This window comes from Ursus americanus, chromosome 28 (genome assembly GCF_024610735.1).
Source record: "Ursus americanus isolate L20-20 chromosome 28, mUrsAme1.1.p, whole genome shotgun sequence".
NCBI classification, from domain to species: Eukaryota; Metazoa; Chordata; class Mammalia; order Carnivora; family Ursidae; genus Ursus; species Ursus americanus.
Window position 1 is genome coordinate 37,625,573 of NC_142154.1, and position 15,887 is coordinate 37,641,459.

Consider the following 15,887-nt stretch of genomic DNA (forward strand, 5'->3'; position numbering starts at 1 on the left):
TCCTAAATTCTAACTGTCCTTGCTAGATAGTGTGGGGCATATAAATACTTAAAATATGGTTTCCATCTTCAAAGAAACTTCAGTCCTTCAACAAGGACTAGTCTGTGCTTCCTAACGCCTCGTCTCACCTCCCTTCATTTCCACAATTTCTGGCCTCCGGCTTTACAAAAGAGAAGCGTGTTAACCATCAGTGCTGCTCACACATGTTCCCTGTTCTCCTTCTTTGCTTTTAGAAGTCAGGTGTTGGGGCTCCTGCATGGCGCAGTGGGTTGGGCCTCTGACTCTTGATTTCGGCTCAGATGATCTCAGGATTGTGGGATAGAGCAGGGGTTCTGTTTTGAGTTCTCGCTCCCTCTCCCTCTGCCCCTCTCACTCATGCACTCGCTCGCTCTCTCTCAAAAGAAATACATATATCTTCTAAAAAAAAAAAAGGTGAGATGTGGCCATGTGGCTTGCTTTGGCCAGTATGAGCAAAAATGTGTCTTCTGGGTGGAAGCATTTAAGAGCCAGTGTATGATTCTGCTTCTTACCTTCTCTCTGCCGTGGCGACTGATGACATTTCAGATGGTGGAGTCTGGATCCCCAAGTGACGACGGCATGAATCAGAACCCCCAGCTGACCTGCGATGGACACGTATCGTGAGTTGGGGGGGAAGAATCTTTGTTGGTTTAAAGCAATTGAGATTTTAAGGTTGCTTATTACTACAGCCTAACTTAACCTGTACCGTTATACAAAGGAGTTATCTTTTCCCCATCCTAACTCTTATTTTGGTGTATTGCCTTCGGTGTGTAAAAATCTCTGGGGCTCCAAAGAAACAATTTAAAGTACTGATTTCAATATTGAGAAAGTGAATGACTCAAGGTGTCTGGGTAATGAATCGTTTTGCAAATCAAAAATTTCCAATATTTTGCTTTCAACCATTGAAGGAGGTGAAACAAATTCAGTTGTTTACTGGTTGGATGACTCGGTGGTATTGAGTGACTCTGCCTGAACTTCTTCCATTCCCATGTACTTATTTATGTGAATGAGATTTCTCAGCATTATAATCTATAAAAACAGGATGTAGGGATAAAATTGATGTTGATCTCGGTCTCATTTCAGCATGTATACAACTATCTCAGTATGGGTTGTATTTCTTACAAATTTTGCTCCTTGGAGTGCCTGGCTGGCTCAGTTGGTAAAGCTCTTGATTTCTTGATCTTGGTTGTGAGTTCAAGCTTCACGCTGGGTGTAGAGCTTACTTTAAAAATATTTTTACTGGGACACCTCAGTGGCTCAGTTGGTTCAGCCGTCTGCCTTTGGCTCAGTTCATGATCCCAGGGTCCTGGGATCAAACCCCGAATCCGGCTCCCTGCTCAGCATGGAGCCTGCGTCTCTCTCTCCCTGCGCCCCTCCCCCTCCACTTGTGCTCTGACTCTCGCTTTCTTTCTCTCAAATAAATCTTCAAAATATATATTTTTTTACTCCTTATGTTTAATAATGCTCTATCAAGATTTGCAATATATTTATGTTGTTTTGACAAACAGTGAACAAATATTAATCGTAATAATAAGTCAATCCAGAAGAAAAATTTAAACTCTGGAGTCTTTTGGCCACAAAACGTAAGAATACAATTTTAATTTATATATATATATATATTTATATGTGTATATACATTTATGACAGAGAAGTATTGTTTGATGATCAATAAGAGATTTTCAACCATAAACTATATATTACATTAGGATAGCATTATGTGGGAGAAGTAGAAAATTCTTCAAGGAGAATTCATTCACATTCACATTCCAAGAGCAAAACAGTGATGTAAATTTTCCTCTATTAAAGAGCTTGCTTATGTATTTTGCAAATGGTTGATGATATTAGATCCCTGTGATTCCAGTTTTATTTTAAAATGTGAGTGTGTCCATTACACCAGAATTCCTATCCTTTGCAACTGCAGTTGACCCTTAAACACCATGGGTTTGAATTGTGAGGGTCCACTTATATGTGGATTTTTTTAAAGATTTTATTTTATTTTTAAAAAAATATTTATTTGAGAGAGAGTACAAGCAAGGGGAGGGGCAGAAGGAGAGGGAGAAGCAGACCCTGCTGAGCGTGGAGCCCGTGGGGCTCAATCCCGGGACCCTGAGATCATGACCTGAGCTGAAGGCAGATGCTTAACTAATTGAGCCACCCAGATGCTCCAAGATTTTTAAGTAATCTCTACACCCGACATGGGGCTCAAATTCACAACCCCGAGATCAAGAGTTGCCTGCTGTACTGACTGAGCAAGCCAGACGCTCCTGGATTTTTTTTTTTTTTTTTACAGTACTGTACTGTATTTGTAAATGTGTTTTTTTTTCTTACGGTTTTCTAGTAACATTTTCTTTAGCTTACTTTATTGTAAGAATACAGTATGTAATACATATAATATATGAAATATGTGTTAATGGACTATGTTATTGGTAAGGTGCCCAATCAACAGTAGGCTATTCGTAGTTGAGTTTTGGGGGAGTCAGAAGTTATACATGGGGTTTTGACCGTGCAGGAGTTGGCACCCCTAACACCCGCATTGTTCAATGGTCGACTGTATTTAAACCTAGTTGGAAAAAAAAATTTTTTAATTTCAAGAGAATACATGGTTTTTAAAAATCTGCTTTATTGAAGGGTACATAAATTAAAATTTTGTTTAGGGTGTTCATGGGCTAAATTTTTGAAAGACTGCTGCCTTGGGGGATGGTCTGGATTTGGCTTGGTAGCGGAGGCGAGAAAGGCATTCTGGGTAGGAAGAAGAGAAAAGGTATGGGCACAGAAACTGGGGGATGGGGAACTGTGAGTAGAGCCCTTCATGGAGATAAGCATGAAAGGTAAGTTGGGGCGAGACTAACAGTTACCAGGCTAAGGCCTCTCTGCTCTGAATTTTAATTCTGCAAGTTACGCATGATTATATTCTCCTTGTAAAATATTCAAGCTTTAGGGATAGGCTTGGGACCATCGCCTCCATTTCTGGTCCCCTCCCCACCTCCCCAGAGGTGACCTTGGTTTTCCGTTTGGTGTTAGCTCCTTCCCGAGTGCTTCCGTGCATTCACACGCACAGGTTGCTTCCTGAGAGAACACCTAGGTAAGGAGTTGCAGGTTTTTCACAAGGTCATTAGCAGCGAGGGGTTGGGGGATGGGCTGCGATTGCTCTAATACATGACTTTTTTTATGGCTTACGACTGGAATCTGCTCACTGAGAAAAGGAGAATTGTGATTTGGGGGTGAGGGAAAGAGAGGAGGTTAATTTTGGCACAAAGCCTGTGACAGTGTTGTCAGAGGCTGGCATTAAGCATCACTCACTGGAAAGCGGAGGGGATTATGCAGAAAAGGTGGTGGGAGGACACTAAATCCCATCTTTATTTGCTCACAGATATGCCTGGCTGGGTAGAAATATTCTCTCTAGAAACAGGTGGCCCTCATGGTTTCTTTTATGGCTCCACTTTTGATAGAGACAAGGGCCCAGAAAATGATGTCATGATCGTGCAAGTGTGTTGAGCTTCAGTGTTGAGGACAATGGGGGTGGTGGGGACTGTGGCAAAATGGACGACAGCCCAAGCCCTTTCCACAGGAACAGTCATTACTCAGCCTACTCAGTGCTGTCTGGGGGAAACATGGCATCAGTGTCAACCATATCTTCTTCAAGAGTCTATAGAAAGAAATTGGGATTTTTTTTGTGTGAAATCTTTCAGTATTGGTTCAAAAATTTCTTAAGTGCTGTGCTGGTCAAAAGAGGCAGGATGCATTTGACCTGTGGGCTGCTAGTTTGTGATCTTTGTTTTAAGGCTTCTTGCCTAAAGGCAGAGCACTGGACCATCAAGTAATCTCTTGGCATGCCACCTGGCTCCAAGATCTGTGGTTATGAAGAACTGTAGGCTTCTTAGGGAGATGCTGTGGGAATGGTTGACTTCACTGCCCATGTCTGGTTCCCACCTGCTGTCCACCATCCAGCTCGTAGTAGAGCTCTGCCAGGAAGTTGGGAGCTCTGCAGAAGATTCTAGAAGCATCCTCATAAACCCAGGGAAGTCAGCCAATGTAGATTCACTAGAAGTTAAGAGGAGTTGGTTCTGAGGCCTCCAGTGTCCTCCTCTCAGGAGTTGGGGCAGGGTTCTTATGCCTCTCCCAGGGCAGAGCCCATGGGAATATAGACTGGTGACTATTTCTCAAAGGGCTTTACCCTGTGACTAAATCCAAGCAAGGCAGTCAGACACAAATGAAAAAGCACGCGCCTGCGCATAAACACACACACACACACACACACACACACACACTCTCACTCTGTCCCCAGCACTTCCAAGACCTTTTCCCACGCAGTCCCAAGGCTGCCGGAAGGGCAGCTGGTCGTGGGAACGGACTTGAGGTCCCCTCCCCCAATGCAAGCTCCACCCTGCTCCATTTACTCCCAGCCATGCGATCCTGGTTCCCTCCACCCGCTTACTACGTCCAGGGAAGGAAATAGCTGAACAATGCAGCAGATCAGAGACTGGGCCCTGAGCCAAGGGCCCTGGGTTCCAACCTCTGGCTGCTCTACCCCCCCCCTGCACTCCCCTCCCTCTCCCTTGATGTCCGCTGAAGGTTGCCTTCCTCAGACCTTCCCTCTTACCTTCTCACCATCCCTAGGAAACTTCAGATGGCTAACAGGACCTTTCGGCCCTTTCCTGGGTGTGCCCTTTCCCCTCTATGTGGTAGCCAGTGATGTCCCTCCTTCCACGAGAGTATGATTCCTAGTATGAGGGGCAGAAGATAGGCTGTGAGGGAGATTTTGACCAGTGGGGCTGGGTGGGAAGGAAGGGTCATTTTTCTTTAAGTTTTTCTCCAGAGGTGAAAGCAAGTCCTGGCAATGGAGAGAGTGTTGGAACAAGAGCCCCCCACTCAGAGTCCTCATTCTGTCTTTGGGACAGAACCATCTCAATCGGGCAGGAGGGGATGCATGTGCTCACAGGCCTGGGGGGCCATTCCGAGAGGAACAGAAAGGAATCACTAGTCATTTCCAGTTTCTTGGGGCTGGGAAGTTGGTGGGAACCACTACTTTTGTTTTTCCTGTTGGTCTACAATAATATTCTGCTTGGGTCCGGAACCCCACGCCCCAGGCAGTACTTGCTCCTTGCTCATTCTCCGTTCTAGTGCTTTCTACTGCCTTGCCTTCCGCCAGGCATTTCCTGCCCTGGGAGCCAAGGGGCAGGGTTCCTCACGAATTTTTGCCACCTCTCAAAGCCCAGACAGTCTCCCCTCTCTTCCCCAGATCCGGATTCAGGGAGTAGGGAGTGGGTTGGAAACTGGAGTCTGTGAGGGCAACTCACTGGGTAGGTGACAGCGTGCCTATCCTCAGACCCTTTCTCCTGCCACACCCCGGGTGGTGCCAGGACATGGGTGAGAGGACTCTTCAATCCCAGTCTTTTTCCCCTTCAGTGATTTCTGTGTCTGTGTAGCTTGACCTTGGCAAAGGGGCCGCTTGGAAGCCTAGAGTCTTGAGAGCTGGAAAGAGTGTTCTTTCCAAACTCAGATTGTAGCTGAGAAACTCAGGCACAAAGAGCTCGGGTGTCTTGCTCAAGATCAACAACCAGGAAAAGGGGGAGAACCGGGACTCTCAGGTTTTCTGACTCGTAGGCCTGAAACCTTCTATAGTTTCCAAAGGCAGTGTTGGCATAACCCTGGGGGGAACAGAAGACAAAATGTCAGTCACTTGGAGTCCTAATCTTCTTGCTTGAGCCTTTTAAAACCTTTATGTTTGTCTTCTTTTTTAGTACCTCTGGCTCTATTTTCACCTTGAAAAGTGGTATTTGAATTGTCTTTTGTTCTTAGCAAAGAAGCTGATGCTAATTCTTCTAAACTCCTGCACTCAGAGGCCAAGCAACCCACTTTTGCACTAATTACGCCAGCTGCGTTTACTTCCAGTTGTTTCGTATATGTTAGGTCATGTCTCTCCAACTCTGCCATGAGTTTTCCTGCTTCACAAAGTATTCACTGAATTTTACCACAATAAAAAAATAATCACCGAGTGCCCACTGTAGCCCGGGCTCTTTGCTTCTCACCCTTCAAGAGCTTCCAGTCTGAAGGACGCAAGACATTGTGAGGAAACAAGGGACTGAGGATGGCAGATGTGACGGTTGCAGTGAAGGGAATGCCCGGGGCTCCCCGAGGAGGTGGCATTTCAGGTGAGAGCTCCAGGATGGGGAGCCAGCCTAATGAAGAGCTGGCGAAAGCGTGGTCTGGGCCAAGAGCAGAGTAAGTGCCCTGAGCTTGTCTTGTTTGAGACCCTGAAAAGAAGCCAGAGTTGCTCCAGGAAGGAGAAGGGCGTGGGAAGCAGCTGGAGGGGATTGAAGGCTCAGGTCCTCAGAGTCTTGTATGCAGGAGTGGTGAGGAATTTAGATTTTACTACAAGTGAGTTAGGAAGCCACTGGAGGGTTTAAAGTACAGAAACAACATGATCTATATTCTGATTTTTACCTATCTATCTTTCTTTCTTTTTGGGATGAATAGCTAGTATATTTTTCTCTGAGCAGGAATAAGCTCATTTCTGGCACATGGTACGTTGTGTTTGGGCTCAACATGATTGTTTTTATTATGTTCAGTTAGCCAACATGTAGTAAGTACATCATTAGTTTTCAATGTAGCATTCAACGACTCATCAGTTGCGTATATCACCCAGGGCTCATCACAACACGTGCCCTCGTAATACCCATCACCAGGTTACACCATCCCCCCCATCCCCGCCATCCCCGTCCCCTCTGAAACCCTTGGTTTGTCTCCGGGCGTCCAGAGTCTCTCGTGGTTTGTCTCCCTCTCTGATTTCTTCCCATTCAGTTTTCCCTCCCTTCCCCTGTGGACCTTTGCACTATTCCTTATGTTCCACATGAGTGAAACCATACGATAATTGTCTTGACTTATTTCACTTAGCATAATCCCCTCCAGTTCCATCCACGTCGATGCAAATGTTGGGTAATCATCCTTTCTGATGGCTGAATAATATTCTATTGTATATATGAACCACATCTTCTTTATCCATTCATCCGTCGACGGACACCTGGGCTCTTTCCATAGTTTAGCTATTGTGGGCATTGCAGGTGCCCCTTCGAATTGCTACATTTGTATCTTTGGTGTAAATACCTACTAGTGCAATTGCTGGGTGGTAAGGTAGCTCTATTTTTAACATCTCGAGGAACCTCCATGCTGTTTTCCAGAGTGGCTGCACCAGCCTGCATTCCCACCAACGGTGTAAAAGGGTTGTGATTTCCGTGTGTTTGGTTTTCTGGGTTTACGGCGTTGTAACCGACATACAGCACTGTGCTAGTTGAAGGTGTTCAGCGTATGACGTGGGTGCCGTACATTGTGAAGTGGTTGTCGAGGTAAATTGAGTTCACATCTGTCATCTCCTAGAGATATTTAAAAAAACACAAAAAACAATACAAATATCTATATCTATAGATCTAGATACATATAGATGTATTTTTTTTCTCCTTGTGATGAGAACTCTTGGGATCCGCTCTCCTTCCTGTACAGCTTCCCGTACAGCCCGCAGCGGTGTTGAGTAGAGCCATCGCGTCATACGCCACACCCCTAGCACGTATTTATCTTATAATTGAAAGTTGGTGCTTTTTTTTTTTTTTAAAGATTTTATTTATTTATTTGACAGAGACAGTGAGAGAGGGAACACAAGCAGGGGAGTGGGAGAGGAAGAAGCAGGCTTCCAGCAGAGGAGCCCGATGTGGGGCTCGATCCCAGAACGCCGGGATCACGCCCTGAGCCCAAGGCAGACGCTTAACGACTGTGCCACCCAGGCGCCCCCTGAAAGTTGGTGCTTTTTGACCACCCTCATCCAGTTCTCCCTCTGCCCGCCTACCTATATTTTAAAAAAATACTTGAAATATGAATCATCCTGGCTGTATTGAGGGGAATGGATTAGACTAGGGTGAGAAAGGAGACAGGAGGTCGTTTGGAGGCTGCAGTGATCGGAGCAAGTGACGGTGGTGGGTTGGATCAGGGCAGAAGAGATGGAGAAGAAATATGCCCCTTTTGAGACAGAAGTGGCAGGACTTGTTATGATGGGTTGGATAACAAGAGGGGAGGGGCGAAGGAAAGAGGAATTGTAATGACACGTAGGTAGCTCCCTGAGCATCCTCGATGGTGGGGGGGCCATTTGTGAAGATGGGTAACACGGACAACCCTGGGGGAGGACCAGGTTTAAGGGGGCAGGTGGAATCAAGGGTTTGGGCATGGGAGGTTAGAGCCATTTAATAGAGACGTCAGATCGTCATGCTTGTCATATATCCTGTCATAAGGTCTCTAGATTACCATCCCCAAAGGGCTACATGTTACATTTGGTGGACAACTCTTTTAAATTTATTTTAATCTACAGATTTTCCCTCCCCACTTCTCCATCACCCCCTTTTTGGTGAAGAAATAAGTTTTGTTTTAAAGATTTTATTTATTTATTTGAGAGAGGGAGAGCATAGAGGGAGAGTGAAAGGGAGAAGCATACTCCCTGCTGAGCCAGGAAGCCTGATGTGGGGCTGGATCCCAGGACCCTGGGATCACAATCTGAGCTTCAGGCAGATATTTAACCAACTGATCCACCCAGGCACCCCAGAGAGATTTTTGTTCTTTAGAAATGTCCTACATTCAGGCCGCCTGGGTCTGTCAAGCCTCCAACTCGTGATTTTGGCTCAGGTTGTGATCTCACGGGGTGATGGAGTTGAGCCCTGTGTGGGGCTCTGAGCTCAGTGGGGATTCTGCTTGAGATTCTCTCCCTCTCCTTCTCCTCCTCCCACTATTCATGCACTCTTTCATGCCCTCTCTCTCTCTGTAAAATAAATAAATACTTTTTTTTTTAATTTGCTACATTCAGGATTTTGCTGATTGCATTCCTATGGTAACATTTAACTGGTTCCTCTGTCTCCTTTCATTTTCTGTAAACTGTAGATGGATATGAAGGCTTGTTCTGATTCAGGTTCAAGTTTTTGTCAAGAATACTTCATAGGTAGCGCTGTATCCTTCCATCAGGAAGCCCCTAACCTTCAAGTGTCTTTCCTTTGTAACATTACAGATACTGGTGATCTTGATTTCAGTGAGGGTTTACAAAATGATGATGTGCTGTTATTACTTCTTCTGTTACCTAATTGGTTACTTTGAGGTGTGTTTTAATGAAAATCGGATTGAATGCTTGTTTCTTACTCTTAGCAGTTTTCAGAGTAATTATCTCACATCAGCAATTTTGTTAACCCAAAGTGCAGTTCATATAAGAAAGACAAGTTAAATGCTTGACTTGATTCTCTTCCTTTATTTACCACTTTTCAGAAAAATGAGTTGGTTCCTTTGAATTCTCCAAAGGTGATCAATGAAGGTTTTTTCCTTTTATTTCTTTTCTCTCTTTTTATTTTTTATTTTATTATTTGCAAGAGAGAGAGAGAGAGCGCGAGCGCGCATACGCGACTGCAAGCACGAGCAGGGGGGAGTGGCAGAGGGAGAGGGCGAGGGAGAAGCAGACTCCCCCTGAGCAGGGAGCCCTATGCAGGGCCCTATCCCAGGACCCTGAGATCACAACCTGAGCCAAAGGCAAATGCTTAACCAACCGAGCCACCCAGGTGCCCCTCTTTTTATTTATTTTTATTTTTTTAATTTTTGTTTTTTTCCCCCTTCCTTTCTTTTCATGCATCAGTAAGCACTCATGAATTTTATCATTATAAATTAGTTTTTATTAGATTCTTTCTGGAGAGCAGATTTTTATTCAGAGAGAATTGGGACTGAATTTACATTTCTGGCACATCTTCTAGATGCTGGGCTAGGTGCTTTCACATACATTATTTAATCCCCATGGTAGTCTTGGAGGGCGGGTGCTGTGGCCCCCCTGTTTTTCACAGAGGAGAGACAGGCCTTTAGTAGCCATATGACTGTTCTAAAGTCCTGCAGCCGGGCAGAGGCCAGGCTCAGATTTGTCTGAGCCACGTGGCACCATGTAGCTTTTTAAAATGAGATCCTACAGGGGCACCTGGGTGGCTCAGTCGTTAAGCGTCTGCCTTTGGCTCAGGGCGTGATCCCGGCGTTCTGGGATCGAGCCCCACATCAGGCTCCTCCGCTGGGAGCCTGCTTCTTCCTCTCCCCTCCCCCTGCCTGTGTTTCCTCTCTTGCTGTCTGTCTCTCTCTCTGTCAAATAAGTAAATAAAATCTTAAAAATAAATAAATAAAATAAAATGAGATCCTACAGACACTGGTTCCCTAAATAGGGTCCACTGATCACTCCTCTAGCCTCCTTCATACCTCTTGTCATATATTCTCCTCATACTTAAGTGTTTTTGTTCCCTTGAGTTTGTCACTGTCGTATTTGCAAAAGCAGTGCCTAGGGACTAGAATATTCTTCTACCCCGTAACCTAATGCATAGCTTTTGTTTTTTGGTTTTTTTTTTTTTTCAATTTCTTTTTTTAAAGTAAACTCTGTATCCAGCATGGGGCTTGAACCCACAACCCCAAAATCAAGAGTTGCCTGCTCTACTAACTGAGCCAGTGAGGCACCCCACTCATAGCTTTTTTGTTGTTATTGTTAAATACATTTTTATTATATTTACATATATAATTTTACCTCAGTGCCAACTTACCACATTATATATATATTTTCTCGAATTGAACATTTTATTGAGGTAATTATAGAATCACAGGCAGTTGTAAGAAATAATACAGAGAGATCCCTGATACACGTTGTCCAGTTTCTTTCCTTCTTTCTTTCCTTTTTTCTCTTTCTCTTTTCTTTCTTTTTTCTTTTCTTCCTTTCCTTCCTTCTTTCCTTCCTTTTTTCTTTCTCTCCCTTCCTTCCTTCTCTTCCTTCCTTCTTTTCTTTCCTTTTTTCTCTTTCTCTTTCTTTTCTTCTCCCCCTTCCCCTCCTTTCCCCTGCCCTTCATTTGTCAGCACAGGCAGAGGGAGAAGCAGGCCCCTGCTGAGTAGAGAGCTTGAGGCGGGACTTGATCCCAGGACCCTGAGATCATGAACCTAGCTGAAGGCAGATGCTTCCCGACTGAGCCACCCAGGTGCCCCGATGCTGAGCAGTTCTGTCACCACCAGCATCCCTCAGTGTTGCCCCTTTATAACCGTGCCCACCCTCCCACCTCCCCCCACCCCATCCCAAACCGCTGCCAGTCACTCATTTGTCCTCTATTTCTAAAATATTGTCATTTCCAAATGTTATATAAGTGGAATCATATAGCATAGAACCTTTTTGCAGTCAGCATAGTTCCCGAGAGATTCATCCAGGTTGTTACACATATCAGTCAACAGCTCAGCCTTTCTTAGGGCTGATGAGTAGCCCGTGGTGTGGATGTGGCACATTGTGTTTAATCACTCCCCTGCTGAAGGACATCTGGGCTGATTCCAATTCTTGGTAATAATGAATAAAGCTGCAATGAGCATACGTGCACAGGTTTTTATGTGAAGATGTTTTCATTTCTCTGGAACAAGTACCCAGGAGTGCAATTCCTGGGTCATCGGGTAGTTGTGCAGGCAGCTTTTTTTTTTTTTTAAGGTATTATTTATTTATTTTAGAGGGAGAGAGAGAGCAGGAACGGGTGAGGGGCAGAGGGAGAAGTAGAGAATCCCAAGCAGGCTCTGCACTGAGCATGGAGCCCGACGTGGGGCTTGATCTCACGACCCTGAGATCATGACCTGAGCTGAAATCAAGAGTCAGAAGCTCAACTGACTGAGCCACCCAGGTGCCCTTACCCAGTTTGTTTTCTAAGAAATTGCCAAATTGTTTTCCAGAATGGCTGTGATGTTAGTTTTCAAGGATTGGAGCGTGTGCTCGTGTGCTGATGGGAAAGATTAGATTGGAGGAGCCAGGTTCTTGAGAAGTGGAGAGAGGGCGGGCCCCATGGCTCCTGTGGTGGGCTTGTGAGGCAGGGGACATTGCTCAGAGTACAAGGCAGGGAGAGACACCGGAGGATGCCAAGGCAGATAGGTTTGCAGGTTATGTTAGGAATAAGAGGAAGCTCCCCTTTGCTTCTGTTTCCTCAGCAACAAAAGAGGCTAGGGCATTGCTATGCATCCAGTCATCATGTTGTACACCCAACCGAATAGAATGTTATATGCCAATTAGATCTCAATACAGCTGGAAAAAAACCCACTTAACCTATGTCGTCAGTGAAGATGAGAGGGGAAGACGTTTTACAGAGAGAGAATCAGTATACAAGTTGTCTCGGAGAGTGGAAAAGCAAACTTATTGGAGAAGAGTTGTAGGCATTCCCAGGCATTGTTGAAAATCTGTTTGAGGTTAGGATCGTGAGCATAAAATGAAGGTAATCTGCCTGGAGGTGTGGTTTTGCTCTAGCAGAAGCCCTGGGAAGGCAGATGGTGGATTCAGCCAGATAGGGGTTTTGCCGGGCCAGCATGACTGGAGGAAAGAGGGCAAGAGAGTGGTTGTAGTAATGGAGGATGGAAATGAAGGTAATAAAGAAGGAACATGAAAAATGGGTCTAATGAGAATTGAGACATTAGTGAGGATAGGGGATCAGAACTCATGATAAAGGTCAAAGAACTGTTGAGGGAGACTTAATTAAGGAAAAGGTTGTGGCTGGAGAGTCTCCACCTTGGAATGACTTCTAGTGGGGTCAAAGTTGAGGGTGTGACCACAGGAGTAAGCAGCTGCTGTGGACTGTGAAAAGTGTCACTGGAGATGAGGTGGTCAGGGAAGTGATGGAGAGGCCATCACATGGATGTGGAGCTCACCAAATATAACAAAATATAGGGTGGACCGACAGTCAGCGAGCCAAGAGCTAAGTGATGGGCTGTGAGCGACCAGGTTGATTGATAACATTAAACAAGATGGTATGTCCAGATGGTGAAGCTTCAAAGGAACAGGGCTTTCGTAGGAGGAGTGGGGGAAGCACTGGTTTAGAAATGGCGTTCGAGGGGCGCCTGGGTGGCTCAGTCGTTAAGCGTCTTCCTTCGGCTCGGGGCGTGATCCCGGCGTTCTGGGATCGAGCCCCACGTCAGGCTCTTCCGCTGGGAGCCTGCTTCTTCCTCTCCCACTCCCCCTGCTTGTGTTCCCTCTCTCGCTGGCTGTCTCTCTCTGTTAAATAAATAAATAAAATCTTAAAAAAAAAAAAAGAAATGGCGTTCGGGGCAGGAGAGGAATATATTTACCCACTTCCTGACTCTGAGATACAGGAGAATAAGAGGAAAATAGCATTCACTTAAGAGGGCTGCTAAAGACTAAGGGGATAGCAAAGTTTCAGGTAAGGCAAGGAGGTGAAGGCAGCATACTGAGAAAAGGCTGAGGACATGGAGGAATTTGCAGATCACAGGTTGCAGAGAAGGACGTGGCTGAGGGCAGGGAGCTAGGAGCATCTGGTCAGTGGGAGGACAAGGATGGAGGTGATACCAAGTGAGCAGGAACTCAAACCTGATGGCTGAGGTAAATAGGGATAGGGGAATGACAGGATACAGTGCTGTTCAGAACTTTCTGTGTTGATGGAACATCTGCACTGTAACCACCAGCCACATGTGATTATTAAGCACATGAAATGTGGTGAATGGGATTGAGAGGCTAAATTTTTAGCCTTATCATTTTAATTAACTCAAGTTTAAATAGCCACATGTGGCTAGTGGCTATCATATTAGACAGCTCAAGTTAGAGAAGGTGGCTTCCCGTTTTTGTGGTATTTTCACTTGCTGGCCAGGTGGCCATCAGGATGGTCACTCCTACAAACAGCAAGACCAAAGCACAGGATCAGGCAACTTGGGGTCCAAATTCTTTTTTTTTTTTCTTTAAGATTTTATTTATTTATTTGTCAGAAAGAGCATGAGCGAGAGAGCACAAGCAGGGGGTGGGAGGCAGAGGGAGAAGCAGGCTCTCCTCACTGAGCAAGGAGCCTGATGCGGGACTTGATCCCAGGGTCCTGGGATCATGACCTGAGCTGAAGGCAGATGCTTCACCGACTGAGCCACCCAGGCATCCCCGGGGTCCAAATTCTAACTCTACCCTAACTAATTTTGAATTAGAGCAAATAAATTAACTAGCTTGGTATGCATAGGCCTTCAGTAAATATTGGCAAAATCTCCCTGAGGTTTCCTTTCCTCTGTGAGATGGGAGGGGGGAGCTATTGTAAAAATTAGTGCGTCAACGTGATGTTCAATAAATAGCCCCTGTTATTGACATGGTGAGTTCTTAGTATTTGCTGATTGGTCAGAAACTGTCCTTCAGGCCAAAAGGTTGCTTGTCCAGGGATGGGCTGGCAGAAACGAACCATCCCAGTTCCCTTTGAGTTCCAGGTCTCTTGGATTACAAGATGGGGTAGGTCACGGCTGGGTTTCATTGTTCAGTTCTGCTTTGTACTGGGGTAAGAACATTCCTGACCTGAACTTGGAAGTGCAGGTAGGGATAGCCAAGGAGACAAGGTTGAAGATCTAAAGTGAGCCATGATATGGGAGCCTCTAGTCATAATCTGGGCAGTTCCCCCCACCCCTTTTTTAAGAGTTTATTTGAGAGAGAGAGCGCTAGAGCGTGAGTGCGTGCTGTTGGGGGGGGGGCAGGGGACAGTGCAGAGGGAGAGAGAGAAGCAGACTTTCCGCTGAGCAGGACTCCAGGATCATGACGTGAGCTGAAGGCAGATGCTTAACGGGCTGAACCACCCAGGCACCCTATAATTTGGGCAGTTCTGGTATCATTTACTAGTTTGATTTTTCCTGAAAATCCTTTGTTTCATAGCTCCAACCTTTCTTCTATCCCTGTCTCCCCATCACCTAAAAACCAAAAGCATCTTGTTTGTGAAGTAGAGTAATGGTGTCCTGAGAGTCTGATGGGAGACACTCGTGATTTGGGGCCATAATGAACTAGGAGTCATGGTAACCTCTGATTTGGAGTGATTGTCATCACCCTTTCTGTGAAGCCATCCATAATTCCCTAGTTATTATCTCTGTGGTCTCAGGTTGAACATTTACTTCCCTCAGCCTCTCAGTGTCTCTCTGACTAGATTGTGACATCTGAGGCAAGAATTTTGCCTAATCGAGTTTTCATCATTGAGTATTGAGCACATGTCTGGAGCACATAGTAAGTAGCTGCTCAATAATTATTTGTTTAAGTGAATGAATGGGATTTGAGGTGACAGCAGCCCAGTGTGAGCTAAGATGATGTGACCGCTCTTGTTTGCGGTCTGGCTTGACTATGAACAGATTGTGTTGAGGTGCCCATGTCTGTGGCTTGCAATGACTGTGATCTGAGAGGTCTGTGCACAGTGATTGTGACCTGTTGTCACTAACCTGTGAGAAGGACCAGCAGGGATAGTGAATGGAGGTGACTGTGAACCTTGCATGACTGATCTCAAGCGGCTGTGAACAAGTTAGCCACGGTGCCTTCCCCCACTGCTGTCAGGTGGCTGTGATTCTGACCCACAGAGATTTGGCTTCAGATGACCACCAGCTAGTGTCAGACCTTGACCATTGACCTGAGATGTCTGTCAGGTGCAGAGACTGTTGATCTCGGGGGGCAGCTGAGGTTACTGATCTGCGTTAAGAGCTGAGGTGACTGAGATCTGTGCACCCGGGCTCAGTCTGGGAATGGCGCTAATATGTATGTATGTACTACTCTTGGATTTGATTTTGTTTTGTATAATAAAATATCCTCCCAGGGCCTACAGATGACACACCTCTGCTTGGCCCCACGCAAACGAGGGGTAGGGACGATGACTAGGTTGGGTCAATGCTCAGAACACTCTACTTAAAATACAACCAAACTTCATGCCGCACAGCTAAGGCCACCGCCGGGACCACAGCTACCCGCGAAGGCCGCTTCTCATCCAGACCCCAGCAGCCCCTCCCCCCCAGCCCCTGGTGCGCCTGCGCGGAGGCGGGGCCGGGCTTTGCCCTTTGTTGTGGGCCCCAGTTTCCCAGGACAC

At 45.8% G+C, this 15,887-nt stretch overlaps 2 protein-coding genes across 4 annotated transcripts in view; one reads left to right on the top strand and one right to left on the bottom strand.

Annotated features, from left to right (window-relative positions):
- Window positions 1-534: 534 nt before the first annotated feature.
- The window catches only part of ZNF609 (zinc finger protein 609), a 242,492-nt gene continuing 227,139 nt past the window's right edge, over window positions 535-15,887 (bottom strand). For 2 of the 3 annotated variants that reach the window (XM_045810815.2, XM_045810813.2), the window contains exon 10: window positions 6,770-7,388. The gene's annotated coding sequence lies outside the window, so the exon portion shown is untranslated. Of the gene's footprint in view, window positions 621-6,769; window positions 7,389-15,887 lie in introns of those variants that run through there. The other variant, XM_045810812.2, reaches the window with a different exon arrangement.
- Window positions 583-15,887, top strand: part of OAZ2 (ornithine decarboxylase antizyme 2) — a 30,943-nt gene continuing 15,638 nt past the window's right edge. Inside the window, 1 exon segment of the mRNA XM_087856863.1 lies at window positions 583-638. Within this exon segment, the coding sequence (XP_087712989.1) occupies window positions 598-638 (41 nt within the window). The 5' untranslated portion in view covers window positions 583-597.